This window comes from Patagioenas fasciata, chromosome 1 (genome assembly GCF_037038585.1).
Source record: "Patagioenas fasciata isolate bPatFas1 chromosome 1, bPatFas1.hap1, whole genome shotgun sequence".
NCBI classification, from domain to species: domain Eukaryota; kingdom Metazoa; phylum Chordata; class Aves; order Columbiformes; family Columbidae; genus Patagioenas; species Patagioenas fasciata.
Window position 1 is genome coordinate 195,567,783 of NC_092520.1, and position 27,872 is coordinate 195,595,654.

Consider the following 27,872-nt stretch of genomic DNA (forward strand, 5'->3'; position numbering starts at 1 on the left):
TTGCATGTGATGTTCATATAGCACTTTCCTAGAGTATTTGTAAACAGAGTATATGCAAACAGTATTTGCATCTGTTAAAATCAAGTTTGGAGAAAATATTGTTTATTTAATCATGGTATTTTGCTTAGCTGTTTGTATCCTCTTGCATCTTTTCTGTGTGAATATTTTCATCATATGTGTGGGGTAAAATCATAAGTGTTCTTCTGTTTTATATTTTTGTTTGCTGTATTTATGAAAAAATAATATTAGTGGATGAGTAATACAGGCTTTTTGTTGTACATTGTTATGTAAAAAGTTAAGATATATTGTCATTAAAATAAACTACTAATTCTGTGTGAAGATGACACAACTTATCTGAAAACTTGTAGGGATTTACAACTTGATTTCTGATTTTATTTTTAATAGGAAGATAATTCTGAAATGCACATGTTGCTTTATTCTCAGTCCTAATCTGGGGTTGCTCTTGAGATAATGATCATGAAAAAATTAATACCCTTTAGCTTTATAAAGTACTTAAATGTATTTGGTAAAAACTATAGTGTCAAGCAGATGTATTTGATTGTCATCTACTGCTCAGAAGTAATTGTGCAAAAAGAGGTGTCATTGAAAGAAATAAGTAATATGGTGATCACTGCTCTTGTTACATTATACGTTCATATATATCTGACGGTTAACTTCCATAGACAAATACATTTTATGCTTTGCTATGAAAAATACAATATCAGTTTTTCCATATTTTAGATTAAATAAGATTATGAATCAGGTGGCCATTCAGCGGAAGAAGCAGTTTGTTGAACGAGTGCACAGTTACTGGTTGCTTAAAAGACTGTCTAGGAATGGTGTTCCTCTGTTGAGAAGGCTGCAGTCCAGTTTACAATCACAAAGAAACACACAACAGGTATGTGACACACTTTTTACTTACAAGAAAAAATCAGAAAATCTCTTTTATACAGAGTAAAAAAATAACCGGAAATCATAGCATGTAGTAAAAACTTTCTGTTATTCAGGAATGAGGAGGTTCTTCACCTTATTATCAAGTAATGTGACCTATATTTGAAATTAGGCATTATCAAATGCTTTTTAATTTGTGAGATATTAAAAAAACCAAACCAACCTGTATGGGTTTTTCTTTTGTTTTACTTAAATGTTTCACAAAAATACTGTCACCAAAACTATCCTAATACCATTGTTTGTTTTTTTAACTCATCCTCAATGTGCTATGAGTTAATAAGGTAAAACATTTTATTTTAAGTTCCTCAGAAGATGCAAAACAAGTATGTTTTTGACATTTATAACGAAGGAAAATGGGGATTTTTACAGAGTTAAGATTGGGCGTGCTAGTTTACAGGTTTTGAATTCAGATCCTTATTGCCCACCTTGTTTGGTAATAGCAGAACTAAGAGTGAGTTGTTGATTAAGTTCGAAGACCTGTTTCAACTTTCATTTTCACTTTTGACAGTTAAGTGGGATTGTAGACAAGCATAAATTTATGCTGATATTTTGTTAAAGTAAAACTCAGCTAAAATACACCTAGGTTGGTTGAACATGTTTAGCAGTCAGAATAGCTGGAAAACAGTCACTTCACGTATGTATCGGATTCAGAAAGCAGTACTGTTCTGCTTCCCAATTTTGTAATGTGAACAGCTCTTCAGTGATGTTAGAGATTTTGGAAGGTCTTCTGTTGTTTTGTTTTCAAGTCACTGAGTGGCTTAGAAAATAATTAAAACTTCCTTTCTGAATTCTGTGTATGGATCCATGTGTGTAGATCTTGAAGTGCTGTGAAGCATCATGATGTGGAAATTCTTACTGCATCCCAGTTACCTTTTTTAATTGAACTGAAAATGTAGCTGGCTGTGTTCTTTCTATTCTCCAGGTGTTTGACTTTGAGTGGAATTGTTCGTGTAAAATAGTCTTTAGAACTTAGAAATGCATTTTTTAAATCATTTACTTGTATTAAATTGAGATTTTTTTTTCTTCTTTAAAGCTTAAGTATTATTTTGTTTGAATTGCATTGCTGTTTGCTGATTGTCATTAAGTGATCTAGTCTTAAAAATACCGCAGTCAACACTACTTCCTAATTATCTGATCTGTCATTTTTCTTCATGTTTCTTTTCTTAGCTTTTCATGGAAAAAAACTAGTTAAATATTCCCAGAAGAGCTGAGGTTGGAAAGGATCTCTGGAGATACCTGGTCCAACCCGAAAGCCCAAGCAGGGCCACTTAGAGCAGGTTGCCCAGGACCATGTGCAGACAGCTTTTGAATATCTCCAGGAGTGGAGAGTCCACATCCTCCTTGGGCAACCTGTGCCAGTACCTGGTCACCTCACAGTGGAAAAAAAAGTTTTTTCTGATATTTGGAAGAACCCTCCTGTGTTTCAGTTTGTGCCCATTGCCTCTGCTCCTGTCAGTGGGCACTGCTGAAAGGAGCCTGGCTCTGTCTTCCTTGCACCCTCCCTTTGGGTATTTATATGTATTGATGAAATTTACCCCCCCAAGCCATTTGTTCTCCAGGCTAAGCAATCCAAGTTCCCTCAGCCTTTCCTCATAGCTGAGATGCTGAAATTCGATTTAGGTGGAATTAACATTGAATAAAAAATGGCCACTCCTTTATCTTCTTCCATTGCTTTTCTATTATTCCATTTTAATACTGTTTATTGGGTTAAAACTTCTCTAAAATATTTTGTATTCTACTTTTAATCTTTGATTAATGTTTCAATTCTGTATGAGAAATTTGCATTCTGAAGAGCGGTGCCAGACAGTTGCCTAATAATAGCTGAACTTCAATGTATTCAGATGGTAGACTTTTTTTTTAATGAGCTTGAACCCTTAAAATTAATCAAGCACAAAATTCCAGGGTCTATATGGCAGTATAGACCTAGACTAAGTTAGTGTCTGAAAAAATTATACTTGGGAGTTGGGAAGTACTTTTCCTGTTGAGATGGCATGATAAGACTGCAACATTTCTGAATATTTGAAGAGTAACTACCAAAATAAAACAATACTCATAACTGATGTTTGATTATAATAAAGTAAACCTTAGATATGACCTGTTTAAAATCTCTTTGCCTGTTTGCACTCTTGTATAAACACCTGTTTTCCCTCTCTGCCTCCTCTTCTAACTTTGCACTATTCTTAAGTAAGAAAAAAAATAAAATACTTTCTAAATTAATTGGAAACTTATATTTGTTCATTAAAAATTGGGTCACTTCTGAGACTTGATTCTTAAAACTTATAATTGAAATTAACATTGTCTTTTGAAAAGAAAAAGGTTTCAAGCAAAGCTGAGTATGAAATGATTCAGTTGACTAAAGAAATGTGCAGGTAGTGCTTTTCAATGAGTCCCAAATGTCCTGTGCATGACATTGTGTCTTCTTCATAGCCTCTTCAATAATTATTTGTAATACCTAGTTAAGTAGTCATAACTGCAAAGCATTTGAAGCATTAGTCATCTTTGTTACTCCAAGTATAAGCCAAACTGTGCTGTATACTTCAATATGACTATGGCATAGCTGTTCTGAGAGAATTTTTGAGGTGTAGATGATTGTTTCCTTTCAGTCTAGATGGGAAACTTCTTTTACCTTATTTTATGTGAGAGGTCAGATGGTCAAAAACCTAAATAGGTTTTCAGTCAATACAAGGAACAGAAACATTGGTGTAATAGGGATTCAGATTTTTGTTATTATTGCTGCTTAAACTGAAAAGAAATGTTAAGATGAGGAACCAAAACCCTGGAAGTGGTTTCAAGATGCCTAGTATAAGGTGGTTTTGATCCCACTCTGATGTTTGCTACTAAAACAAATTTGGCAGGGGAGCAAGCGTTCATGATCTAGAGTCACTTCCTAATGAACGTGTTTCAGAGCTCACTTATGGCATGCTTTTGAATGTGATGTTATGTGAACTAGCAGTTCTAAATCAAGCAAGAAGATTTTTTTGCTTATAACCTACCTCACCATGTGGAGGAACAAGGAACTCTCTGAAAGAATGGTTTATACTGTCAATTCTCTCCACCTAGAAATTCAGGAAAGGTATTGGAAATACTCTAATAAATCTATGTCCCCAGTATTTTATTTTTGTTTTGTTTTGTTTTTCCCTGTAAAGAAAACTTTAATAAAAATAAGGCGTGAAAATTAATTGTAGTAGCTTGTTGCTCTAGTGAGGTTGATTTAAAACCACTTTGAGGAGAAACAAAGTAGAAGGTGCTTGTGACTAAGGTCACAACTGCACTGAAGATTTCAGTAGGAACAGAAATTGCAACCACTAAATGGTTTTGATTGGTTGGCATACAAGTGTCAGAAGAGGAACTTAATAAAACTAATTGTATTGCTCAAGATCCAATTTTGTCACTGTAATGCTATTTTTGTTTGGCTCATGTTAAATTACAGCCCCTGTAGGGAGCAAGGCTGTCCCAAGGTATTTACATCCAGCATAAGGAGCGATCTGTTGGTACGCTGGCAGTGTTCCTGCTGGGATGCGAAGACTGAGAACATACTCATGGTGGGAGCTGGAGCTGAAGACCAGTTCTCAGTTGATGCGTACTCTGTGTGTAAACTTAAAAGTTTTTCCCTCTTCCCTCAGTATTAATAAATGTGTCAGTTTTAGCTTTTCTAGGTAATATTTGGTGTTCAGCAAGAACTGAATGCATCAGAAAATAGCACAGGGTTTCTTTGTAATTTTTTATTGTGTTGTCAGCCAGAAGAAACTTTCTGGCTTTGTTGCAGAAAGACAGATTTGGAAGAAGAGCTCTTTTTTTCAGGAAGTTAATAGGAACTTCCCTTGTCAGAAAGATTTTGAAAACAAAAAAAATTTGAAAGGAACTCTTTATCCAAGTTTTCACTAGTTAAATATTGGAAACCAGTGTGTTATGCTCTTTTCAGCTTGCCTGGATCTTTTAATCTAATTAAGGTGTATGTTGCATGTCAGGTAATAAATAGGTTAGGGTAAAGGCAGGTTGCCTTAGCTATTAAAACCATGTCTGCCAACATTACTTTGCACAGAAGGGTCAAAAAACTGGAGGCTTGCTATTAATCCCCAAGCTGGAGTGACATTGAAGAAGGGAGTGTATAGGTGCACAAAAATAAACAAGGTGCTCTTGATACTATGGGTCACATCTGCAGATTTTACCTACCTGCCTATTTTATGAAATGAAATTTGTAAATCAACTGATTTGTCTGAAAGAATTTTTTTTTTTTTTTTTTAAGTGAAACTAGACCTTCAGATTTAACCAAATACTTAAGTCTCTGATGAACTACCCCAAGACCTTGTGTAACAAAATAACTTTTTCTTTTTTTCGGTATTTAAGTTTCCTGACCTACCCTAAAACTAATATGGTTTTGTTGACTTCGCTTTCAGCAGAATCAGTTCCCCAGTTTCATGAACTATACAATTACCTAGGGCAAAAGAGCAGACTCTGAATGGCTGCAAGCAGAGGGAAGGAAAGCCTTCCACATTTAGCAGTAGCCATAATTTAATTTTGGTCCTGAAAAACTGTAAAGCTATGAAAAAACAGTGTAGCTGTATCAGTTAACAAGTTGCTTTTCCATGCATGGGATCTTTACTCTGAGATGAAGAAGTGTAAAAGAACAGCAATTGGTGGCAGTGTAGACTTTCTAATTCAGTAAGTCTCTGAGAATTTTAAGGAATGTGTATATTAATATTCTATCAAAATCCACTTTGAACTAACCAATTTTTCATAGTTTAATTGTTATGTCGCCAAGTCATGACTTAACTCCTTAAAAGAAAAGGTGACTGTCAGTAGTGTAATAGTCATTGGGAAAGAGAACTAGAAGTGTCTAGCTACTTCTTTTTGGTCTTTTTTTCAAGAAGAGAAATGAACTGTTGTTTCCACAGTGCTTTACTGTACTACAGAGATAGTAAATAGTTAGCGATTTTCGACTTCAGTGAAGTCGGAGACTTGAATAAAACTAACTTCATAGCTTCCACAGGTACTTGCCTTTACTCTTGCAAAGTGTGTAAAGCAATAAAATATTATGCAGATCATAGAATCATAGCGCTCGCCAATCTATTAGATATTTTCTTCTACTGTCAGTTTTTGCAATTCTGTTTTTAGAACCTTTAGTCTGAAAGAGTTCACAAGCTTCCTTTAGAGGACCTGTTAATATTTCTAAATTATTCTCCTCTGAAGGAGGCTTTTACTGCGAGTGTAACAATTTATAGTGCTAATTGTTGATCTGTTGAGACAGTTTTCTGTCTTCTACTTTTTTGTATGGAATTTATTTTTTGTTGTAATTTAAAAGAAAGAACACATGACAATTACTTATCAAGTGTATATTGCATTATGCTAGTTACAAGTCAGGCGTACGAAGCTATGGATCTCTTTCTGAGATTTTTTAATAAAATATTCACTTTAAATGTAACAGTTTTCCAAAGCAGATGTTTCTTTTGTGTATTTGGTACTAATATAAGGACTTCTACTTTTTTCTGGCTTTGTTTCTGGTGAATTACCAATACCATTTGAACATTGTGGCTAGTATTCCAGTTTCCTTCTCTTTTTTATGAACAACAGTAAAAACACACAAGAAATGCTCTGCTTTCTCTATGTACAAATCAAACTAAATACTGCAAGTGTTTAAACACCACTGCTTCCTAAAAAGGTGTTGATTAAATTCTTTCATGTGTTAACTGAAAGGTATTTTTGATTTTGTTCTGTTAAAAGTGTGTCATAATCCTGCTGGGTGCAGGGGAGGTGGTCTGTGGTGAGCACAAGAAGGATTTGTTTCTAGTAGACTTTGAGTTTCTGAAGAAGCTGAGGACGTTCACCTGTTTTGGATTTTGATGTGAAAATACAGAATCTTACTTTGCAGGTTGTTGTACTGCTAGGTTGTTGTTCGTTATATTGCATTTTCTGATGTAAAGCTTATGACCAGGTGCCATGACTATAAGATAATTGTTGTTCTTTTCCTGTGGATATGTTCTGTAATTGTGTAAAATTAGCTTATAGTAAGTGGTTAGTGGTTTTCATTTTTTATTCTTCTTTTAGAGAGAAGATGATGAAGAAATGCAAGCCTTAAAAGAAAAATTGAAGTACTGGCAAAGGCTGCGCCATGATCTTGAAAGAGCACGTTTGTTGATTGAACTTATACGTAAGCGTGAAAAATTAAAAAGAGAACAGGTAAATGAAGTATCTTAATTTGGTGAAACTTTTCCAAAGGAAAGACTCTCAAACATGGGTTTTACAATAGAAAGGCTTTAGTATTTGTCTTCTAATCCTCATTTAGTATCAAGGAACATATGGTCATATGTGCACTCATGCAAACTCTTTAAATAAAATGTTAGTAGAGTCATAGAATGGTTTGGGTTGGAAGGGACCTTTAGAAGTCATCTAGTCCAACCCCTCAGCAATGAGCAGGAACATCTTCAACAAGATCAGGTTGCTCAGAGCCCCATCCAGCCTGACCTCAAATGTTTCCGGGGATGGGCCATCTACCACCTATCTGGTCAACCTATGCCCGTGCCTCACCACCCTCATCATAGAAAATGTCTTCCTTATATCCAGTCTAAATCTACCCTTTCTTAGTTTAAAACTAGTACTCCTTATCCATTCGCAACAGGCTCTACTAAAATTTCTGTCCCTATGTTTCTTACAGGCTCCTTTTAAGTACTGAAAGGCTGCAATAAGATCTCCCTGGAGCCTTTTCTTCTCCGGGCTGAACAACCCCAACTCTCTCAGCCTTTCCTCACAGGAGAAGTGCTCACATCTTTTCCGTACGGAGTACCTCAGAACATAGTACTCCAGATGAGGTCTCACGAAAATGGTGTAGAGGAGCAGAATCACCTCTCTCGGCCTGCTGGCCACTCTCGTTTTGATGCAGCCCAGCATACAGTTGGCCTTCTGGGCTGCAAGTGTACAGTACTAGCTCATGTTCGCCTTTTTGTCCACCGGTACCTCCAAGTCCTTCTCCGCAGGGCTGCTCTCAACCCCTGCATCCCTCAGCCTGTACTGATACCAGGGATTGCCCTGACCCAGGTGCAGGCCCTTACACTTGGCCTTGTCAAACCTCATGATATTCACATGGGCCCAGTTCTAAAGCTTGTCCAGGTCCCTCTGGATGGCATCTCTTCCCTCAAGCATGTTAAACACACCGCTCAGCTTGGTGTTGTTTGGAAATTTGCTGAGGGTGGACTTGATCGTACTATGTCATTGATGAAGATGCTAAGCAATACTTGTCCCAGTATGAACCCCTGAGGGATACCACTTGTCATTGATATTCATCCGGGCATTGAGTCATTGACCACTGTTCTCTGAATGCGACCATCCAACCAATTCCTTACCCACTGAACAGTCCATCAAATCCATTTCTCTCCAATATAGAGAGAAGGATGTGGAAAACCGTATTAAAGGCCTTACAGAAGTCCAAATAGACGACATCCCATAGCTCTTGCCTTGCCAATTGATGTAATCACTCCATTATAGAAGGCTGCTAGGTTGGTCAGACAGGACTTGCCCTTGGTGAAGCCATGCTGGCTGTCTTCAGTCACCTTCCTGTCCTCCATGAGCCTTAGCACAGCTTCTAGGAGGATCTGTTCTGTGATCTTCCCAGACACAGAGGTGAGGCTGACAGGTCAGTAGCTTCTGGGCTCATCCTTGCTATCCTTTTAAAAAAACTGATGCAATATTAACATTTTTCCAGTCACCAGGGACTTCACCTGACCACCCTGTCTTTTCAAATGTCATGTAAGATGGCTTGACAATTATATTAGCCAATTCTCTCAGGACTGGAGGAGGCATCTCATCAAATCCCATAGACATAGGTATGTTCAGGTTCCTCAGGTGATGTCAAACCTGATCTTCTCTTACAATGGGCGGGACTTTGTCCCCTTAGTCCTTGCTTTGAGGTCCATCCACTTGAGAGGTGTGGGAAGAGAGCTTGCCAGTGAAGACTGAGGCAAAAAAAAGTCGTTGAATACCTCAGCTGTCTCCTTGTCTGTTTTTAGCAGTTTCCCAGTCACGTTTGTCAGTGGGGTACGCTTTCCTTGACCTCCCTTTTCTGACTGACATACCTATGGAAGCCCATCTTATTATTCTTTGCATCCCTTGCCAAATTTCGTCTCCAGCTGTACCTTGGCCTTCCTGGCCCCATCCCTACACAACTGGGCAGTGTCCCTGTACTCTTTCCAGGACACTTGTCCCTGCTTCCACTGCCTGTACATTTCCTTCTTACCCTTTAGTTTGACTAGCAGGTCTTGACTCAGCCGTGCTGGCCTCTTGCCTTCTGTACATGATTTCTTACACCTGGGGATAATGAGCTATTGTACTCCTTGGAAAGTGTCCGTAAAGATTTGCCAGTTCTGTTCTGCTCCCTTGTCTCTGAGGGCAGTTTCCCAGGGGGTCCTCTTGATTAACTCCTTGAAGAGCTGGAAGTTTGCTTTCCTAAAATTCAGGGTCCTGACTTTATTCTTTGCTTGGCCCATAACCCTCAGAACTGTAAAGGCCACCAGTGCACAATCACAGCAGCCCAGGCTGCCTCCAGTCTTGACGTCACTAATTAGCTCACTTGCACTGGTGACAAACAGGTCCATTATCACATCCCCCCTGGTAGGGCTGTCTATTACCTGGCTTAGGAAGTTATCCTCAATGCACTCCAGGAGTCTCTTGGATCGCCTACAAGTCGCTCTGGTAATTTCCAGCAGATGTTAGGGTGGTTGAAGTCCCCCAGCAGGATGAGAGTCTGTGATTGCAGTGCCTTCTGTAGCTGGAGTAAGTGGGCTTCATCAGCACGCTCCCCTAGGTTGGGCAGCCTGTAGTAAACACCAGCCACAATGTTCCCTGTTGCCTTGGTCTCTAATTCTTACCCGTAAGCTTTCAGCGCTTGCTCATGGCAATTCTTCAGTGACAGCTCTTCACAATATATCAATTTCTTGATGTAGAGGGCATCTCCTCCACCCTTCCTTCCTTGCTCGTCCCTTCTGAACAGCCTGTAGCCACCAATAGCTCCACTCCAGTCACGAGATTCATCCTAACAAGTTTCAGTAAAGACAACTATGTAGTAGCTTTCTAGCAACATGGTGATAGACTCCAACTCCTCCCATTTGTTGCCTGTGCTGTGTGTGTTGGTGTAGAGAAATTATTTGACAACCCATTCTGTTAGACTTGCAAAGACAATTGGTTTCTGAAGAACACTAGAAAATTCCATCTTTTCAGATTTTCCCAATACATGTGCTTATACTGGATAGCACTTTTATTCTTCTGTCACCAAAAAAAACCACCCAAACCCAAAGTTTGCATCGAAGTCATTCTAATGTAGTGTTCACATTGCTGTGAGAAAAGGAAGCCAGAATGCAGAAAGGTAACACTTAGTATGACAACTGTGAAAACAAATTGTTTGCACTTATGAGTCTTGTAATTGTCCTTATTTATAAAAACACCGTTTCATTTTTTAATTTTTGTAAGCTATGAACATTCATTGCAAGATAACATAGTTTATAATTCTTGAGTCCTTTCTGGAATTGTGTGCATCATTACTGTACATTCACGTGTCACTTGCCATACACATCTATTATGTATTATTATTTATAGACACGTATTTTATGGATGTGTGTTTGTGTGCTTACACACACACCATTAACGTATCATTAAGAGTTTATTTTTTGCCATAACAAGACTGTTTCAACTTTGATAACTCTTTAAATGGCCTGAAAATAAAATTAAAGAGGAGTTGTAATATTGTCAAAAATAATGAAAATTCTGAAGGACAGTTGAGTATCTGAAAATGTTGGTTCTGTTTTTTTAAAATATTTTCTTTGAATTTACATAGAACATTGTCTTTAAAATTACTCTTTGTTTTGGTCTTTTGTAGCCTGTAAATGTTCATCAAATTATATTTTTACACTTTGAACTTAGCACTACAACTGAAATTTCATTTTGAAGACATTACTTTTAAATTCTTGTTCTTATTTTCACATTGTTGGCAAAATATGAAGGTTAAAAAGGGAACAGAATTCGTTTATAGATAAAATAATTTTATTTCTAAGAAACTGGAGTTGAGGTTGAGTCTACAATGAAGGGTTGAGAATGTTTTTTCTTATAAAGTCATCAGCTGAAAATGTATGTTAGACGAATGCCAGCTCATTTATTTAAATATATTTATATTGTGTTTCGCATCTAAAGTACTTTGCTAATGCTGCGAAACAACTTTAAAACAGTATCTCAATGAAAAATGCTCACTTGTACAATTACTGCTTCTTTAGGTCAAGATTGAGCAGGTTGCTATGGAACTTCAGCTCACTCCATTCACTGTACTTCTGCGATCAGTTCTGGACCAACTGCAGGAAAAGGATTCTGCTCGTATATTTGCTCAACCAGTAAACCTTAAAGAGGTATGTTTTAAGCTGTATTTAGTTATGTTTAGATATGACTTGGTAGCGCTTAATAACGAATCACTGCATGCAGAGTTGGGAGCAGCGTTACGTTTTAATTGCTGTGGTGATATGAGTTCTAACTTACTGCTATGAAAGTCTGTTTATGCTCATACGCGAAAATAATTTCTGAGAAATACTTGTATGGAATAACATGGATACATAATGAGCTTTTGCAGTAAGATTATTTCATAAAGAAAACTCAAAGGGTGTCTTGAAATTGGAAATGTGGATACTGTGTTCTTACATGCAGATGAAATTCCTTTTCATTCACTGGGAAACTAGATAAATTGTGTGTGTATGTACATATACAACACATTTATATATGTGTATAAATAACACATAGGCATGTGTACATGTCTATATGAACTGTATATATATGTGTTCATATACTACATATACATGTAAGCTACATTTTGAAGTTCTTGATTTGAGGTGTTAAAAAATGTGGGTCAGTTAATAGCTAACGTTATTTTTTCTGTAATAAGATAATTTTACCCATTCATGTTTTAAATATTTATTCAAAGGTTCCAGACTATTTGGATCATATTAAACATCCTATGGATTTCTCTACCATGAGAAAACGGTTAGATGCTCAAGGCTATAAAAACCTCAGTGAGTTCGAAGACGACTTCAATCTTATCATAGATAACTGTATGAAATACAATGCAAAAGATACAATATTTTATAGAGCTGCAGTGCGGTTAAGAGATCAAGGAGGTGTAGTTCTCAGGCAAGCTAGGAGAGATGCTGAAGCAATTGGTTATAATAATGAAACTGGAATGCACTTACCTGAGCGGCCTAAACTTGAGTCACCTCAGCCTTTCTCGTGGGAAGATGGTAAGATGTTTTTCCATTATTTTTAAAAGTTCCATTTTTCATTACACACAGCATGTACATTCCATACAGATGACTAAGATTGTTACTGTTCAGTTTCTTGACTTTTATTTCCATCTCCCATTAAAACCATTGCTTGAAAGATTCAGATGTTTCTGTTCTACTAGATCTGTTGTTAGAACTAAGTTGTTGTCCAGATTTTGATTTTGACAATGCCAGAGCCTAATTTAACAAAATAGATGAAAAAGGTTTTTAACCTGAGTGCTTTCTTTCGCGTGATTGTGTATGCTTATAAGTCACGGAAAACGACTACCAGTGCACATAAACTTACGTGCATTCTGAAATAACCTAATGAATTAAAAACATCAAGCACATTTGTAATACTAGGAATTAAAATAACTCTTTTTGAAATAGACATCAGGCTTCTGAGGCTTTGTCAGTAAAGGAGAATTATTAACATATTTCTTTTATAACCACAGTCTTGCCCCTCTCTTTGACACGAAGGAAATCATCTATCAGAGTGGGAAGGATTAATTGTGCCTTCCTTTTGACCTTTTAATTCTTTGCTCTACTACTTAGTTTTCTTGAGCATAATGCTAATCAAGAAGAACAGTAATGATATAGTAGGAATTTGTTTCAACAGTTCTTCACTGGTAATGGTGAAGCTACTAAGACTGTAATCTGAATAGCTTTTTGGTGACATCTTTTAATTCTGGCAAGTGATGATTTCCCCCCCACCCCTCTTTGGTATTATTTTTCTGGGAAACACACGTTTTCAATTATACATATTTTGACTTCAGTGGATAGGTTACTGAATCCTGCGAACAGAGCGCATATGTCCTTGGAAGAACAGCTGAGAGAGTTGCTAGAGAAACTTGATCTCACCTGTGCAATGAAATCCAGTGGGTCAAGGAGCAAGAGATCAAAGCTGTTAAAGAAAGAAATCAGCATTATTCGCAACAAACTAAGCCAGCAACACAACCAGGCTCCTCAAATAGAATCAGGTATTGGAAGTTTTGAAGAAGAAAGTGCAGCATTAGAACAAGATGGAGAAGAAGAAGGTAAGATTTTAAACCATGTTTAAAGCAGTACTGTTCTGAACCTCTTCAGTCAGGTGCTTTAATCATGTGAATAAAAGAATATATAATAAATGAATATTGTATTTGATTTTTAAATGGACAAATAGCCACTTAACTGCAACAAATATTTTAAGAATATGATGCTGGTCTTTTTAAACAAAATCTTAATTATTTTTCACAGTAGCTAGGCTTTTTAAAAATTTAGGTGTTAAGAACTGAAAGTACAAACAATCTCATATGAAAAGGAATTGGAAATGCTTGAGTGAAAAACATCTTTTTACTTTCAGAAATACGCTTACATGCCAAAATATGTATTCGGCATCATGTGAGCCTAGGTCAGTAGTGATGAAAACTCTGGCTGTTTTACTGTCATTTGTAGCTTTTTTTATTCTCTACGTCAGAATTTGGGGAGGCTAGAGGGCAGGCTTGGATTTTTTAAAATTTATTTATTTAAAATAAAGCTAACTGTTGATAGGACTTAACACATTTCATGTTGTAGAGGCAAGTCAGCCATATCTAACCAGTCCTTCCCCTTGCGCTTCTCTTCCTCCTCAAAGCATTGATCTCAGAACTGCATCTGCTCTCGGGTAATTCCCATTGATTTCAATGAGAGCAGTATACTAGAAAATCCTAACTTTGTTTCAGTTGAAAATCATATTTGCATTTTTAGCTCTTAAATCAGTTACTGAGGTCTTTATTTCTCATTTTTAAATGATACAAAGAAAATCTAGTCTCTAAAAAAAGTTCTATTGAATTTGTTTCACAATCACCTCTTCTCCAAAAAGCTAGTGTATTTTTCTTTAGGAGAGTTAGAGACGTTTCATTTTGACTAAGTGTGTTGAATGGGAGGAAGAAAGAGCTCAAGGGAAAGTGGAAGCATTGTAATAAATAAAACTGTCTGTGTCTGGTGCAGCTTGATGCTATCAAACTTTGAAAGTTAAAGTCAACAAAATGACTGTCCTTAACTGCCATTCAAACAAGAAACTTGGTGTTTAATTCTTAGTGTGACTAAGAAAATGCTTTTCAAACATATAACTTCCTTGAGACTTGAACGACAATAGTAGAAAAAGTGTACATAAATCAGCATGCTTGTCTTCTGAGGCCATTAAGTATTTTTTAAACATTTAAAGATTGATTGGCTCTTACTTTGAGTTATTTTTGGTTTTTTTAATCTTCAAGTGATGATGCTACTAAATATAGTTCTTCATGAGTGTAATTTCTGGCAGATAATGAATACATTAACTTTCTTGTAGCTTAACATTTTATGACACAGCCTTACGCTGCAGCTATTGTGCAAAAAATAGTCTGGAAGTGAGCAGTAACTGTTTTCTTATATTTACAGTATACTCTTTTAAAAAAGCATAATGAAGAGCACGATCCAGAGTTGATTAGCATATTTTTAAAATTCTGATCTAGTGAAGAGTAGTAGTCGTTGCTTCAAATTTCGATTCTGAAATTGAAGGTGCTTTGAGAAATAAAGAAAATGAACTTTCGGAAGGAAGGATGAGGAAGGTAGAATCCTGTGCCCAAGATATCTACAGGACCTGACTTAAGAAGACCTGCAAATTATCCCTTGCAATTATGTTTTCAGTTTCTGATCATGTGAAAAATATGGTACTAGAATAACCCAGTGAAATTTAGGTTTTAGTGTCTAAATAATTCTGCAGTGTTTTACTGTGCTTACAGATTTTTGTGAACATTTTCTAATTAATTGTATAGAAAATCAGAAATTGTTCACAGTGAACGGTCACCTTGGAAATTTTAAACTACAGGCTTTTTTAATTGGTGGCACTTTAAACATGCTTATCTGATTAAATTTCATTCTAAATATCTTCCTGAAATATTATTTACCAATTCAAGTATTTGTATGCCTTCAAAGTATGTGAGCACAGTTGCACAATACATTTTTAGTATGAACTACGCTTTTGTTTGATTAAACCTCAAACAATGGGGCGAAGATTTTTCTGCACTTAGAAGTCATTGATTTCCAAGTAGGCATTGCTGAGCCAAAACAAAAACAATATAGAGACAATATTTAATCCACTACAGATAGTGGGCTTAACCGTTGAGTTTTTACACCTTTTTCAGGTGGCATAGAAAAATTAACTAAGTTTTAAAAGATCATGTGATAGCCTAAATACAACATTGGCCTCATACAGTTACTCTAGAATAAGCATCTTATTAATTTCTGTTTTTTAAGATCCTTTTGGAAACTAGAAAGAAGATTTTGGCGTCTTTTTGAGTTGATAATTATGGATTAGGAAATCCTTCTACTTGTATTTGAGAATGCTGCAACAGTAGAACGTTTTGTTTCCCATCGTTTGGCATGAAAAAGTGAAACTAGTTTGATATGCTCACAGTTATATCTCTGTCTTTTCCCAGCATAGAATTATTGGAATTGCCTGGGACATAATCATGTTTGGGGGTGGGGGCGGGAAGAGAGAAAAGGAATTAAAAATGGTAGAGGGTGGTTTTTCTGATTTCTCCTATCAAGTCTGCATTGTCAAGTTTGTATTTGCCATCTAGTGACTAATCAAGCTGTAAGACTTTGGGGGTGGGTTTTTTTCCCTCCCCTTTTTTATTTCTCTTTCTGTTTAGTAGATGAAACTTCTAGCCACAGATGTAAAACAGCTTTGCAAATCTGGCCTTTCTATAAATTTTATAATGCATTTTAGTTCACTCTAGTAGTTCAGGTTACAAATACTTTTTTTTAATTTTTTTTTTTAATGCTTATTTGATAAAATTTGTTGTAGGCAGGTAAGGTGAATATTGATAAGGTGAAATAGATAAAAATTTATATTATCAGAAATTTTACTTGAATGGCAGTATAATTGCATTTAACAGATAATCATCCACCACCCCGACTTTCTATTTAAAAAAATTAGATTTCTTAGTTTTTAGTTAATGAAACTAACATAACTGCATGAGAAGTAAAACGTATTTATTTAGGTGTAAATTGTTAACACCAGCTGTAAACACCTACTTTTCTATCCCTGTTACATTCCCAGCATAAAAATAGGAACTACTAACTAGGACAGATCATTGCTAGTCAAGGTTTGTTTTTAAAATGTTATGCTTTGTTTCCAAACAACAATTTATTTGGTGGGCTGCACATATATAGTGAGTTTTATATAGACTTTATAACTGCAGGTTTTCAAAAATCACACTCTATTTATAATTTTTTCAGGAGATAAATCTCCCCCTAAACTTGAACCATCAGATGCATTACCTCTTCCTTCAAACTTGGAGACTAATTCAGAACCACCAACCCTCAAACCAGTAGAACTCAATCCAGAGCAGAGTAAGCTTTACAAAAGAGTAAAATTTGATAATGAATTATATAGCACTTCCATTCAGAAAGAAATAAATGGACACACTCCAGAACACTTACTTGACAGTAATCTCAATGAGTCGACTGTTTCTGCTGTAGCTGAGTCATCAACTGATGTAAACAGACGTACATCCATTCTCTTCTGCAAATCGAAAAGTATAAGCCCCCAAAAGTCTGCAAAGAACACTGAAACCCAGCCAACTTCTCCACAGCTAGGGACCAAAACCTTTTTGTCTGTAGTCCTTCCAAGGTTGGAGACACTTCTGCACCCAAGGAAAAGATCAAGGAGTGCATGTGGAGATTCTGAGGTTGATGATGAGTCCCCTGTAAAGCGCTTGGATACAGGTAAATGTTACAGAACTTATTTGAATGGATACACCTTGAAAGTTAACGTAGCTGTTAATTTTTTGACATACCTGTGATTGTTAATGTTCAGATTTTAGCACTTGAACACTTCTTCTCATAGTTGAGTAGTTGTAGTTCAGAAAATTACTGATTCATTTTTGTGTTGGCCCTGTACAATTAGACTTAGTGAACCAACTTTTACTTTTGCAGTTTTCACTTTAAGAATGGAATCTTCAAATTCACATCCATGGGTGGCTAATTCTTTGTTTGTTTGTTTTGAGCTGTTTTCTACTTCTTTTTGTCGCAATGAATAGGAAAGGTGGATCACCTGGTTTTTTGGAACTTCCCTGTTAAATTGCATGGAAACCTCACAATGCAGTGCCAAAATTAGAACTCTTGTAAAGAGGAGCATGGAAAATACATGTTCCATGTATTACTTCATTTTACTGTAGTATTTACGCTAAGCATATTTTCACGTTATTTAACTTATGTCTGTGTATGCGGTGCTTTGTATACCCATGTATTTTATGCAAGTGTTAAAATCCCAAACTATAATGACATTTCCCGTGTTTGTTTTCTGTAGTCAGTGCATTTTAAATAAATGAAGTTGAAGAATCTAGGTGTAGGATTACACTCTTAGTGAGACTTCTCTAAAAAACATTAAAAAAAATTATCCTGATATATTGGTACAGTACAGTTTAAGAGAACCATAATTCTGTTTATTGGAGAAGTTGGAGTAAAACCCTCTTTGAGGAAGAACAGCAGCATAAAGAAATTACTTAAATAAGTTTCCGTAACGTTATCCATGGCCATTGCTATGACATGTATTACCCTTGAAATAAATACTCTGTTCATTGTCATGTTGATAACCCATATACAGGTATGAAAACAGCATGTGTGTTTTTGTGCTTTTGAATGAAAGAAGGAGGAATGTAATTTAACTGTTGTTGTGCACTCCAAAAGCTCTTTGTGTTTTGTGGGTTGGAGGGTAAAATAAGGTTGTTTTTTTTGGCTTTTTGTTGTGTTTTATGTTGTTGTTATGGTGAGTTTTTAAATTATTTATGTTTTTTTTGTTTGGGGGTGGGGGAGTTTCTTTTGGTGTTTGGTTAGTTCATGTTTGTTTTGTTTTGTTTCGTTTTTTTATGAGATTTTGTTTTTAATCATCAAGTGAGGAGAAAAATTATTCCAATGCTAGAATCATAGCATGAGAAAATCAGAGTTGTTGGCGGGGAAAATATTTTCATTTATATGTCTGTTTCTTTGTTTCATTTCTTTGGAAAGCCCGTTTCCATTCCTTTTCATAACATCTTGGAAAGATTGTGTAGACTTAATTTGGTACTTGAGTTCTGAATTAGGAAGGTATTATATAATATTTCATATATATATATATGATATTTTTTATATTTATATATATATAAAATAACATCATATGTTATATCATCTTAAGGTAGTGTAAGAATAGAAATGAGTTGATCTCCGTTAATGATATAAACACGTTTGGTTTGCAAATATTCTGATTTACCAGTGTGTCATCTAGATAATTTTATTATGTACACTTATACAGATTGTATTTTATCAAACACACAGTTAATCATTTTGTGCTAGATGAGGCCAGGAATCACTACTAATTCCTTGAACATTTTATCTTGAATATTGTGAATTATTTCTTTGGAGAAGAAGTGGTTTTATTATACAGGAAAACTGACTTAATCCTTGGCCATTTTAAAAAAAAAAAAAAAAAAAAAGGAAAAAACAAAACACCAGATTTTTAAAGCATTCAGAAAACTGGTGTTTTGCTTTTCTTTTCATGTGGTTAGATTTATGTGGGGCAAATATGCTTCTGATTATCTTCAAAACAACAGAAAAACAAACAACCACCAACCCAAGCAATTATGGATAGTTTCTTCTAATTTTAGTGATCTTCTCATTTCAGAATTTCTAGGGGGTTTGGGATTTCTGTTTGTTTTTATGTAATACGTAGGCTACTAACAAGAATGAAATCCAAAATGTTACAGAATTTTGTTAAAAAAGAAAAAAAATCTTTTATCTTCTTCCTGAAGGTAATAAAGATATACACAGAATTAAATATATGTAGAACTAATTCTTAGCGGACATGTATATTTAATCTTTATATTTGTTTCTTCTAGAAGAGACTGTATGTGTATTGAAATGTTTTAGCCAAGTTAAATTAACCTGAAGGTGTTGTAGTTATTCTTTAATAGTACGTGGTTTTTAAAGATACGTCGTTCATGCAGATGTGTCAACTTTTCTAGTGGAGATAGGAAAAAAGTAATTTAAAAGGACTTTGCTTAGTGTACAAGGCATTGATATTTCAAAGTGGTCATGAGCTGCACTGTCACATCTTTTTTTCTTCCTTACCTGTTCATAACCATTGTGGGGGTTTTTGCCATTGCTTAAAGAAACCTTGTTTTTTTCTTCACCTTACTTACTCTCCTCAGCATTCCTCCTTTTCATGTCACTCATGTCTTCTTACATGAAAAAGTTCAAAGGAAGAATCTAACTACTCCTACATTTATACAGTCCTAAAATTCCATTTGGGTCTTTGAAGGCCAACTGCAAGGCTGAGGTGGCCCCTGGTGAAAGTGAGTTTGACACTCCTGCTCTAAAGCTTCCCTAGTAATGTAAAACTGCAGCTAGTTTGTGATGTTCATTATTCTCATAGACTGCCTTTCATTATGCTCTCTTGAATTACATTTGAGGCTGATGTGCTTGCCAGTTAGTTTCAAGAAAGACACATGCAGGATCTATCAGCACACTATATGGTATCCCATGTGTTGTTGTTATTCATACACAAAATAATTACTGAAATACTAGCTTATTTTCAGAAATAGGTGGACTATTGTACAACATGACTTAAACTTCAAAGTGGACTGAAAGCAGTTCACTTTACTCTGGCCCTCTTTATGAATCTTCGTTTAAAAGATGTGAAGCAATAGTGTAATATAACCTTAAATTCTAATTTCAGAGTGTTCTAGTAGAGCGTTATCTATTACTTATATAGCACATCTTTCTCCATAGTTGATACGTGGAAACTGACAACTGCATAGTGAAGAGATGTGTTTAAAAATTTTCTATACATACTTGATGTATCTTGACTTTGCTTTGTATGGTACCTAGCAATTTCAAAAAGTAGATAGACTGGTTTTACTTCAGAAATTTTGGTCACATCATCAGAGAATGACGTATGATTCTTGAAGTTCAGGCATGTCGAATCTTAACTGCAACAAGTTCAATGACCTTTTCAAAATATCTATTGTATGCTTACCTTGCCCCTTGGTTACAAATACTAATCCTTTTTGTTAGGAAATGAGTTGATGCATTTATTACATTTGAGGAAAAAAGGTGATTAATGGATAGAAGGTAGATTTTACCAACTGTTTGAAAATTTGCCTTTATCAGTTGTGTGTAGGTGAAAGTCCTGGAAAAAATGACTGGTCTAAGATATCTTTTCAACATTTTAAAATGCCAGATGAGGTTCAGATCAAATTTTCATGTTCTTGGTTTTATCCATCACCTTTAAGCTTTCATAAATTTAGGATAGTAATTCACTGTTATTGTGTTGGTACCTTCTATTTTGATTAGAAGCTCAATATTTAGAATATACTATCATAAGCAATCACTTGAACTTATCATAGAATTAGGATTGCAAATAGTGATTGTTATAGCGCAGTATGTTGGTTTTTTATTATTTCTTGGCTAGATAGAACTAATAGAAAATTTCAGTGAAACATAATTATTTAACATTCTTCTTGCTTTCAGCTACACAGATTTTCTCAAGGCATTGAAATGGATGTAAATCAGTATTTATAACATCGATCACTGAATTAGAGTATTAATACAGTAAAAAGCACAGCATTGGGGGGGCAAGGGAATTTATCATTTCTTAATGTATCTTTGCATGCTGTTGTCAGTATACAACAAACGTAATTATACCATATTAAATGTTATTAGTAAATGTTTGCCTAACTTTGACATCGCTACAAAACATTTTATGGCTCTTCAGAACTGTCTGCAGTTAACCTGTATATGAATTCCACTTGCCTTTGGTATAACTTAGTATTTTAGCGAATACCACTTTTACTTAATTTTATTTGATGTGATAAGGATAGAGCTTATATCTGCGGTAAAATGGAACACAGATTATTTTTTGAATTCTTCAGTACATGATTACTAATGAATCTTTGGCTCTCGGGAGCACAGGCCAATTTGATTAGAAGTCAAGTTTCATATGTGCAGCATTCGATTACCATTCTCTAAATGGAAGAAATTAAAGTAAAATATGTATATCTAAGAACATAGCTTATGCCCACTAAGTGAATACCAAACTAGACTAGAGGTTGCTCAGTGAAAAAACAAATTGGCATAATGAATCATCTGGTTAACACAGATAGGAATGATAGTGTATACAGATGTTCATGAGTAAAACACAATAATTTGACGAGATCTACTGTCAGATCCAGTCTCCTTATGCTTTGAATTAAAACTGTTTTCTTTTTTCTTCAGATGCATTGTGATTGTTTCCTGTAAAATCTGATGAGAAATTCAGTTATTTAAGCACTTAATGATGTTCAAAAACTTCAGCTGCCTGCCTTTGGGAAGTTTCAAAACATAAAACAGTTTAAGGTGTATATGAAAACAAAGCATTGGAGATTGTGAAGGCCTGAAAGGAATTATCCCTTGGCTTGTTAAATTTGTCAGTGTAGAGACATGGGGACTACAGGACCAGCTGAGTTGTCAGGACAAAACCAGGCTGCACAGCAGCCCATGAGCACCAAAGAGGCTGAGAAAGTGAAGTTTGACTAGAACGGTTCCAAAATTATTGGGGGAGATGCTAGTGCATTTTTTTTCCTTCTTTTTGACAAGTGTTTTTTTTTGTTTCGTTCGCTTGGGTTTTTTTGGGTAGTTTTGGTGGGGTTTGTATTAGTGAGATGGTAGGCTGCTGAGAAACTTTGACCATTTACGAAGAAAATAACTCAAATTAAGGAAGGAAATTTGAAAATAACAGAATGCTCCATTTCTTTATTTGTATTTTGCCCACTCAAGCTTTAGACAGAAATTCTGGCAACTCTACTGAAATTTTCACCAATTTAATTTATGGTAAAATTTTGAGAAATAGGAGAGGATTTTTGTAATACGTGTGGAATAAAATAACAGCATAAGGCAGAAAGAGGGGGAAGGAAATTATTTTATATCAGTCAGCAATTGCAGTCACATTTAAGATAACAAAATGTTCCTTTTGGTTTTATTTCATCTAAAGAACCATAGTATTAACTTCCCCGCTATTAAAAATATTTTGCTTATTTCTTGATTTTATATTATTAGAATAGAGAGAATTTTGAGTGACGTGGTCAAAAACAGTGGGACTTGATGAACAACTAGATAAGTGGGGGTTTTGTCCTTTTCAAGGCTTGTGAAGTGTGAGATTGTGTAAGTTATGATATGCATTAATATTTTAGAAATTTTTCTTGGGTCTTAAACCTGTTAATTTATTCAAAACTACTATCTTTTGGGTTATTTTAAAGATACTAATTATTAGCACCAAACTAAAAATAGCTGTGTTTTCTAAGATCAGCATAACTGAATTTTCTGTAATGATAAAAAATATTTCTAGATGCCCTCCTGTTTTTCTTGATGCTGTAGGAATTGTGAAGCCTTCTACTGTATCCTGGCATTTCATTTTTTTTGAATGCTTAATTCATTTCTTGGCCCAGGTTTGGCTTTCTAGAAAATAAAATGTCATAGTCCTCTACATGTTTCATCTGTGGCATTTAACACTAATTTTTCTGTGTGGTGCAGATGGTAAACAGAAAACTGTGGCATTTATTGAAGGTATTAAAAAAGAGACTGGATTTGGAGGTCCACACTATGCTTATAAATTAAGAACACACTTGCCATGGTGTTGGGACTGAGTATAGATGATCTGTGTTGAAATTCACAGGCTTGGTTATTGTGAAGTCCCTTGTATCAGGTACATAAGGTACCAGAGATGATCAAATCACCATTGTATTTGGCTTATGGATGATCATAAAAATGAATCCAGTGACTCCAACACTGAACTTTGGGCACTGAACCTAGAAGTCAAAACTACAGGTGACTTGGACCTCATTCTGCTGTGACTGGGGAGAGAGGGAGACAGTTCCCGTGGTATGATTGTCTGCAGGATGGATGTCTCTCAGAAAAGATGTGTCGGGGGGTTTGTTGATGTTTCCTTTTTTATTTTTCTTTTCCCTCTTTCCCCCCAGATGAGAATAGATTAGGTGGTTACATGTGCAGAGGGAGGTCCTCAATAAGGAGTAATGATGGTAGTATGTACTCTTGCTGTAGCATACAGGCTCTCTGAATCCTTCCATCCTGAGATGTAGCTCTGATTTCTGGATTACTGAAGTCACCTGGATAAGTGTTACTTCTCATTCTTTTCCTGCACAATGACTTATATTCACCTAAAGTAGAAAAGCTTACTAAATCATAAACCAATAAACAAAATTGGTCATTCTTCATTTGTGATATATTTCTACCCTTTTCTATTGTGACAAAGCAAAGTTTTCAAAATTCAAGAGCATCTAAGTGTTTCATCAGCCTTTGATCGTTCACTTGATTACATAGCTGTTCTTTGTCTATATGTTTTTCTAAACCAAGGATCTTCCACAAGCATTTAGATGAGGCAGGGCATCTTTCTGTCCTGGAGTGCTGGACATAAGTGCTCTATAAAAACAGAGTCTCAAAATGGTTTTTACAAAGTCAGAAGGAAAACTACCAGTTTAGTTTCTGCTGAGGCAGTATTGCAAGCAAAATTAAGAATTGGGAAGTAAAAGGAAAACTCTGTCCTTAAGGCTCCTTTCCATGAGGGAAAGTTTGCTTAAAAAATAATTCGTGGCAGTTACCCAGTATACTGTCAAAGAAAAACCTGTTTGTCCAGTTGTTAGGCTTCTTCATCAAAAGCTCCTGGGAAGAGATTAGCTTCACCCTTTCAAGCCAGAACACAGTCAAGATTTCACTTTTGCCTGGAAATGCCAAATAGGGATCCTTGAGCCAAGTAGAATGGGGATAGTTGCTTCAAGAAGCAATACAGCAGAGATTACACGTGAACTGTGGTATTGTGTGTATCCTTGTGCATGGTTCTCAAATGGAAAAGATTGCATAAGCATTTCTACGGATAGAGTAGCTGGAAAATGACATTCTGCTGGTGCTGTAGGAGGAAGTGTACACATAAGAAGGTATCCCGTAAAAAGAAACATACATTACACAAGAACAGGTTAAATACTTGATACAAAGTTCTGTTTATAGGTACCAAAACAGCTGTCAGTTGGACTTTGTCAGACCATGCTATCCTAACGTGATAACATTCCCCCTGCTTACATTTTTCTTTCTCTCCTCCTCCCTTCTTTCTCTTTTCTTCTTTTACTTTTCCCTTTTCCCCTTCCACCAAAGCTGTAATGATACAGCTGTCCTTCAGAAATTTCTTTCTTACAATGTGTCATTGGAAGAAAAATGGAGATGAAAGTAGATGTTGAAAAGTAACCTTTGGCTGGTAAAAATGGTTAAGTACTCCTGAGTTCTATTTTTTTTTTTTTTTTTCTTAATAGAAGTATTTTAGGTCTGAGGTGAAAAAAAAAAAAAAACACTATACATTAATCTGATTAGATACAAAGATGTGAATGTGCCGGTCAGCCTTATTTTATCTGTGTTCAGTGCTGCCTAAAAATAGCAAAGCCAGGTTGATGTTTAATAGCCCTTGATTGTCTTCACTTGGTGATGCTTCAGGCACCGTCAGGTTGACTGCACAAGCAGTGAAACATCCTATTTTGTCTTTGAAGCTCCTTCCGGTGAGGCCAGGAAGACAATTTTAGGATTGCAATCACTGTTCATTTTTTGCTAGGCTGGAATAATTTTTTAGTGCGATGTTACAGTTCCTGAAAGGATTCAGATTGTGTGCTTCCCCAAGTACGGACCAAGCTGTCGTAGAAGGAGGCTGTTCAATGCCCATAGTAAGCACTGGATCTTTTTATGCTGAATCACTTGAAGTTTTCCTCTCTCTGTGAAATACCTCTCAAGGTTCAAAAGGCCTGGAAAATGGGGTCAAAAAATGCAGCTCTGCAACTTAACGAGGTAACTGGTTAATGCAAGGACTTGCAGTTTACTGTGGTGTCCTCTGTGTCACCTCACATTTCTGCCTTCTCCTTTCTTTCAGTGGCAACTTTAGTTTCAATTTCTCTTCCCTGTCCTAGAATGAGGCACAAATTAAGAACCAATTTTCTAAATAGCTGTAAAAGGCAAATAAATGGTAGATTATTTGTTTCCTTTTTAATAGTGTAAAATTGCTGGATGCACTTACGTAAGAGAGTTCTGAAGTTCACCTACCTGTGTGTCTGGTTCCTTTTCTTTGGATACCATGCCCAGCAATTGTATTCTTACAATTACAGGGAAACATTTACTTTCAAAGAAGAAAAAAAATCCTTTAGATAGCAATTTATATATATAAATTTTATAATTAAACCCTTTAGATAGTAATTATGAAAAATAAGTTCCATTTAGGAAAAGGAAAAGCCTGCCTTTGTAGGTCCTGCTGGGCTGTTCTGAAAGACTGCTAGGCGCTAGATTTTTGTTGATGCAATGTATAGTGATAGGTAATTATCATGCTTTGTCATTATATGAGTATGAAAATAGTCTTTATTGATGTAAGCTTTTAATCACTCTTAGAGATTTCTTTTAATTTATATCACGATTTTGTAGGTGATTAAATAGAAATTTCAAATGAAGAATGCGCATGAAAGTATTTTTTCTAGAGGCTCCTTACTGTTTGCATTACTCCATAGTTCAGAAAAAATGTTTGGAAAAAAGGTTCTGATCTTAAATCCTTGGTCTTACCTAGAAAATTAGAGGTAGATGGTCCTAAATATTACTGACTTTCTGAAGTTGTATTTCTTGGATACTGAGTGACAGACCCATTGATGTGTGATTCAGGAACTTTAATCTTATATTTTACAGTCATCTGTGTGTGGTTTACATGTCATAAATCATGTAAGCTAGAGCTGACTAAAAAATTCTATTTGCAAAGTTTTAAATTCTTCAGGTTTTGTGCTTGCATGTTTCAATGGCGTTTTCTACTATACTACTGTCATCAGTCTTTTTTCTATACAACTAGAACAGCTGATACTCTTGAGAAGATGGTGTAGAACTTTTTTTTGATAAATGTTTCTGCTTGTATGCTATTATTTTCTTTTCATATTTTTCTGGAAAGTTGTCAAACTCCTCTACTAGTGTTGCCTCCCACTTGAATATTTTCAAATGTCTTGAACAATCGTCGTACAATACAGTGATCCTATTGTTGTAGTGCACAGAGCAACAGACAGTCCTTGTCTTGTATAAGGTGGAGTGATTAAACGTTGATTCTTTTTCCTTTCTGTTGCACAGTTTATATTCAGCTGTTTTAGCACATTTTCATCTGATTAGCCGGAGACACCTCTTATTCCGAGATTCTGAAGCAAATTAGTAGTTACAGGATAAATTCTTAAATGTTCTTTTGCATCGTATTGAACTTGAACTATTTTTAGAGCCACCAAACTGTACTCTTCACATACTACTTAAACAAAAATGACATTTTTCTCTTTAGGACTTGAAAGATGCTCCTGTTTAGTATGTAAGTGCAACGTCATGGGCTCACACGAAGCTTTCTTTGCTATCTTTGACTGTGACCAAACTTTAATCAAGTTTTAAAAGCTTCATTTCCAAGGATACTCTTCACACCAAACTTGATCATCCTTGTGAGTTGGCATACTGGAGACTCTTTTAAGAACTGTAAACTTCTGTGTGCTCCAATATTCATCTGTGTATTGTGAAAAGAATGATTGTGTCTGATATTCTTGCTGCACTCCAGAATTTACTGGTGGAAGTAGACATTTATAGGGTTACTTCAAGGTTCACTTCTAAAAAACTTTATGGATACCTTCCTATTGCTGCAGTACACCTATTTTCAAGGTTTGCATATTTAAGAATACAATAACTTTGGATTATTTATTACCTTAAAGTATTTCTTTATCCTGTCTGTGTGTACCTGTATATATAAATCCTCTTAAATTAGGGTCATCGCCCTTCTTACTCTAGCTGGAGGAATTTTTAGATATGTTTCAAAACGATGTTCTTGATGCCTGTCTTGCACATGGAGGCTGTATTCTATGCTTTCAATGCCTTTAATATATTTTCTTATTCAAGAAGGAGGTCTGAATCAATATGAAACTTTTAGTCTAGTTTTGCCTCTTTTGAAACTTCTGCTGAGTATTAGTGTTAAAATATGTGGAACACGTGTATCCTTCTGTCTCTGGACACTGCTGTAAGGATGGCTTATTTATTTGAAACCTCTGTTTTCCTTTCAGAGAGACTTAATGGCTTTTTCACTGTCTTCCAGGTTCTCATATTAACTAATATCATACTGGGTATTTCTGTCTTTGGATCCTAATTATTTTATGTTATCCTCAACATGGAATGGAATTCAGTTTAATGATCATTTTGGAACACAGAAAGACAATTACATTTGAAGTAATTATTTTGGATCATGTTGAAGACATCAGCCATCCTTAGAACAAAAAAAAAATATGAACACTGTTGGAGGAAGTCTTTGACATATATGATATTATGCTCTTCATTCAATATATTGCCCAATTTCCGTAAGTGATAAAGTTGTACGTGTTGTAGTACATGTGACACAAGTTGGTCGCAGATTTTTACCAGTCCCAGCATTCTTATTCCCAGAATGTGCTCTGTGAGAGCAGATCAGTTAAGAATGTTTCATCTCTGCCCTCTTCCCTTGCCCAGAAAACAGTCTAATCTTACTTGGAGAAGTGTACCAAAATGTTTTACTTATATTTGTGCATTTATATGGTTTTAGTGAAA

General features: G+C 35.5%; 1 protein-coding gene across 6 annotated transcripts in view; it reads left to right on the forward strand.

Moving 5' to 3' along the window:
• The window catches only part of BRD1 (bromodomain containing 1), a 72,456-nt gene that overhangs the window by 30,091 nt on the left and 14,493 nt on the right, over window positions 1–27,872 (forward strand). For 4 of the 6 annotated variants that reach the window (XM_065862668.2, XM_071803405.1, XM_065862667.2 and 1 more), the window contains 6 exons: window positions 742–898; window positions 6,997–7,128; window positions 11,205–11,333; window positions 11,900–12,212; window positions 13,010–13,270; window positions 16,476–16,964. In XM_065862668.2, coding sequence (XP_065718740.1) covers window positions 742–898; window positions 6,997–7,128; window positions 11,205–11,333; window positions 11,900–12,212; window positions 13,010–13,270; window positions 16,476–16,964 — 1,481 coding nt within the window. Of the gene's footprint in view, window positions 1–741; window positions 899–6,996; window positions 7,129–11,204; window positions 11,334–11,899; window positions 12,213–13,009; window positions 13,271–16,475; window positions 16,965–27,387; window positions 27,647–27,872 lie in introns of all 6 variants that reach the window. The other 2 variants (XR_011737054.1, XM_065862671.2) reach the window with 2 other exon arrangements.